General features: G+C 35.0%; 1 protein-coding gene across 1 annotated transcript; it reads right to left on the bottom strand.

Annotated features, from left to right (window-relative positions):
- Nucleotides 1–109: 109 nt before the first annotated feature.
- On the bottom strand, nt 110–1,144 carry LOC108976246 (claw keratin). Its single transcript, XM_018945198.1, has 3 exons — nt 1,051–1,144; nt 699–915; nt 110–636 (listed from the first exon to the last, which is right to left on the bottom strand). The coding sequence occupies exons 1-3, from the start codon at nt 1,060–1,062 to the stop codon at nt 260–262; spliced, it is 606 nt and encodes a 201-aa protein (XP_018800743.1). The 5' UTR covers nt 1,063–1,144; the 3' UTR covers nt 110–259.
- Nucleotides 1,145–4,878: the final 3,734 nt, after the last annotated feature.

Genomic DNA, 4,878 nt, shown 5'->3' with positions numbered 1-4,878 from the left:
TATTTATATTTATTTAAAAAAAAAATTCCTGTGTGCTTTTAATTTTTTAGACTTTTATAGAATTCTAATTCTATAAGTTCTAATTAGAAAGAAAAAACTTCAATTTTTTTTTAAATAATAACAGTATTAATTTATTCTATTTAATCAGTATGCATTACAAAAATCGAAATTCTAGGCAGTATTCCACGATCAATTCAGCCTTGTCTGAGTTTGCGCGCAACAAACGCATACGCTCAAGGTCCGTTTTATTATTACGACTTTAGTAGACAGTGCCCGAAATACCCGGTCCATACTGATAGCCAGTGCCGGCAGCAACACCACCTACCGGCGGCACTACACCACCAGCATAGCCGCCTAAGCCGCCACCTACCACGCTGTTGGTGTAACCGCCGTAATAGTTGGATGGATAATTGTAGCCCAAGCGCGAGTAAGGATAACCGCCACCGAATCGTGCATTGTAGTAGGCGTAAGGGCTGCCATAGCCGCCATAAGGACCATAGCCAGCAGAGCCGTAACCAGCATAGTTTCCATAACCGCCATAGCCGCCGTAACCACCATAGCCGCTGAGTCCACCTAGTCCAGCGGCGCCAGCATAACTCCCGTAACCACCATAGCCGCCATAACCGTAGGTGCCATCTTTAAAGTAGAAGAAAAATTAAATTTCTAAAATTTTTGGACGCATTGCACGCGTCGCCTACCCAAGCCGAGACCGAGACGCGACGAGTACGGATCCCAGGCGCCACCAATGTAACGTTTCTCTTGCTTATGTGTACCCTCCAGCGGATTCAGGCTGCTGGCTGCTTCCTCCAGCTGCTCGTCGCCATTCGCGGATGCTGCGATCTCACCATCCAGCGCGGTTTCTGCGTAGGTTGTTGTTGTGATGGCGCAAATTGTGAGTAAAGCTGCGATTAAGGGCTGAAAGGCACACAGGGAAGGGGAAAATAAGCACAAGAAAACATTTGGGAGTTAATTTTTATGAATCCAGTACACTTTTTAGAATTAGTCCTTTATATTTGTAAACACAGGCGTATCCTTGCTTTTAACACTTACAGCGCACTTCATGTTTTTTATTCGTTTTACTTCGTTTTTGCCGCACACGTAGAGTTTTAGCACTTTCCGTTAGCTAACTACCTTTAACTGCGAATTCGAGTGACTGAATGTCGTTTGCCAGTTGCTTAACGGCTTTTATATCTGCTGTAAATCGTTCTGTTGTTGTACGCCTGTCTGTTGGGGCGGCATCACGGCGTTTCTCAGACTTTCAAACTAGGCGCTTTGCCCATAAGTACGCCTTTTGTTGTTGTTGTTGTCGTCAAAATTTGTAATGTTTTTTTGCATTTGTTGTCGCTTATTTGACACGCCGAGGCGCAAATTATTTAGACGATAGTTTTTGTTTTCCCATTTTTTTTGTTGAAATCAATTTTAGAGGCTTATTAGCAAGTAACGCATCGGCTTTAGAATCTCTGCCGCCAAAACTAGACTTGCTGATTAGTGCGTGTTCGCCTGTATTGGTATAAAGTGCAGGCTTCAATCGAGAACACTTGACTAAACACATATGAAAGTACGACAGATTCGAACCTGAAAATAGCTGAGCTTTGCAATCGATTAGAAAATTTGAGCTGATGAGGTGATTTTAACTATTTCCTTAAAAAGGTTTCGAGAAAATCTGCGGAGCCGACAGTCTTGGGCAGGCTATAAATTCCCGTCCATTCCGGGTTTTTAAATAGGCTAAGCTGTGGCCATATATTAGGTTACTCTATTTTCATAAAGCGAAAGTCCGTGCTTTAACTGCCTAGTGGAAAGTATATGTGAGACAAAGTAAAGTTTCATAACCCTATATGCCCTAAATGCCAAAAAAATTCTGAAACTACTTTACTGGAGTCTAATAGGGGACTGTTCAGTAATAGCCCTAGTTAACTAAGAGATCAATACGGTATATAGTTTCCTATCAAGCTTAGAACAACTAGAAGGCTTCGAAGGAAATTTTGTGCACCGAAAGACACACCTTTTGTTTTTATTGTTTTATGCTTTGTTTGCGTGAGAATTTTTACAAAATCAGCTATTCCGGCGGTTATGGGTTAGTGTAGTATTTCTATGCATTGTAAATAGTCAAAACATTTCGTTTGTATGTATGATAACTGTTTACGTTTTACCAGCAAAACGTTTTGTAAACTTCTTTGAAATCAAATAAAACTACATGTTTCTAATTTGCTAAAGTTTTTGTACATATTTCACTAAAAACAGCATACATCGATACCTCCACACACCCGCTCATGGCCGTAAGTGTGTATTGCTGCCCTTCGTACTGCTAGCGGTCGTCTACTCAAAACCACTAATAAAATAACAATGCTTTGCTTTATCCTACACCGGAGCGCTGCCATTGCGCCCACCACCGCCCGCCGCTACTTTTTTAAAGACCTATTTCGTAGACGCATGCCATTTGTGCCGAAAAAGTGTCACTTTGCGGATGATTTTGTAATGTGAACAAGCCGAAATGAGTAAGCAAATACAATTTATGTTTAGTATTTGCTTGTAAGTAAGCAAAAACAATAAATTGTTGTAAATGCAGTAGTTGTTGCTGGCTATTAACAGATTTTTGACCTTTGATATAGTTTTTATGGCTCAAAAGTTTTAAACTTTATGCCGAAAAATCTACAAATGATTCTTTGTAATTTGTAAGAAAATGGTGATAGTGTTATGTTCTTTCTTCAGCGCAATTAAATGTATTGCTGCTTTAAATAAACATTTGTATTTGTGACTTTTGTTTATTTTCATTTCGCTAACAGTTATAACGCATGTGGTAGCGTAATTACGGTATATCCGCCAAAGATGAAAGTTGCCATCTCACCACATGGCAAGGAGACTGACATTTTTTTCTTTACTGTAAATGGCCTAGAAAAACTCAACTAAAATATTAAAAATAATTGTAAAAAATATATATTTACATAAGTGCATGTTTACTTATCAATGGCAATTTTTGTGCGTACAATATATGCTATTGTTTATTAAAGGAAGCGACAAGTATGTTAAAATTATAAATAAACAGCAACAGTGCGGAGCAATGGAAAATACACAAGGCTGACATGCTGAGATTTTTTTATTTACATATGTATTCGTACATATGTATAACTCATCTTCAAAAATCGAAAAATTAAAAATATGCATAAACTTAGCACTTTTTCCATTTTTTCGCACATCGCCCAGAGGGAAAGCATGTAAAATATATTTTTTTTATATTTTTTTTAACAACATTAGGTTTAAAAAAATCCTGCGCTGAATTTAAACGTAACACTTTTTATTTTTATATGCCATTAATTGAAACGAGACATAAATTCATATGACACGAGTGGAGCTAACTAATAGCGCTCTCTTACGATGTACGATTAAATCAATTTATAGCGCTTAATGACGTAATTGGTTTTAATTGTAGTTAGGTAATAGTTAAAATATAAATAGTTAAGCAAATATAACAAAATCATAGCAGAAAGCGTAACATTAGCTAATTAAAAGCTGAATAAATGAAAAATTAAGTGTGAGTAAAAAACTAAATCGTGTGTGATAAGAACGTAATCAGTATTGGTCATTGCTGGTTGTTATATACATATGTACAAGCATATATGTATATACCTTTTTTGTGTTTTGTTTTTATATTGTTGTTTTTATTTTATTTTTTATTTAAATTTAAATATAACAATTTATTTTTACGCATGCACGTGCACACCTACCATTATTATCGCATATCCTAACGGCAATGTCATATCGATTAATCGTTATTGTTTACATACGAATTTGAGCCGCAATTTTAAAAGTCATGTTTTCCATTAATATTAATACACAATTTTACAATTTAAATAAAATGTGTTAAATATGCGTGCATAAATTGATGGCAATTTCTAGTGTGTTAGCCATTACAATGTGTTATTAAATAAAGTTCGCTGCTAAACTCTTTAGAATTGCAAGCACACCGCCGCAGGCATAAGCAGAATAGCAAGAATGAATTGATATTGTTCACGGTATGTATGTTATAATTAAGTAACGTTAAAAAAGGATAACGGGAAGTTTTTAAATCCTGCGCGATGTTAAATAATTTCGTTTACAATAAAAGACTTAATATCTGAAACATTTTAGTAAAGGCCAACAACGGTCGCCTTAAAAAAGTGTGTCCGCAAGTGTAAAGTAATTACTATTATAGAACTGTAATTTCCATAATTAAAGTTAAAAAATAAACAGCATGTAAATATACATGCAATGATACGCAAATCAATCACGTTTTCTTTTAAAAACTAACTTTTAACTATAGAAGATATTCAATTAAATCAAAAGTTGAATATAATAAATCTCTTTAGCGGAAACCAATTTGACGTCATTACTAGCAACATGCTAGATGCACATAAATAAATGTAAACAATGCAACGTAAATTAAAAAAAAAAAAATCGTCAACAATGGAAGCAGATATGTTTATACAACGTCTGTTATTACAGACTCGCTTAGTGCATTCTTAAAAATTAAAATTAATGTTGTGAATATATGTAAACGCATAGCTTTATAGAAGAGAGTGTTCGGTATGTCACAATGAGTGGTGACAAAGTTATGTGTGTTTTAAAAGAAGTTTTCAGAAATATTTCACAGAAAAGGATGACTATTACTAAGATCCCGCAAAGCAACATATTATAAAAAAAAAAAAATGCGTTTTTCGCTACTTTTTTATAATTTAACTTTGACAGAATTAATTGTGGGAAGTAACAATGATCAAGTTCTTAAATTTTTTTCGAAAAGGTATAAGTTTTAATTTCAGTTACAAGTTCAACATGACATTTACATATACATATGTTTGTATGTACGTATAGTATATGCATGCTTGTGCTATAAAAAATGTACAT

The sequence above is a fragment of the Bactrocera latifrons genome, unplaced genomic scaffold, assembly GCF_001853355.1.
Source record: "Bactrocera latifrons isolate USDA-ARS-PBARC rearing strain unplaced genomic scaffold, ASM185335v1 scaffold_74, whole genome shotgun sequence".
Taxonomy (NCBI): domain Eukaryota; kingdom Metazoa; phylum Arthropoda; class Insecta; order Diptera; family Tephritidae; genus Bactrocera; species Bactrocera latifrons.
Note: the sequence above shows the minus strand (reverse complement) of the source record. Positions and strands in the feature narration are given on the sequence as shown.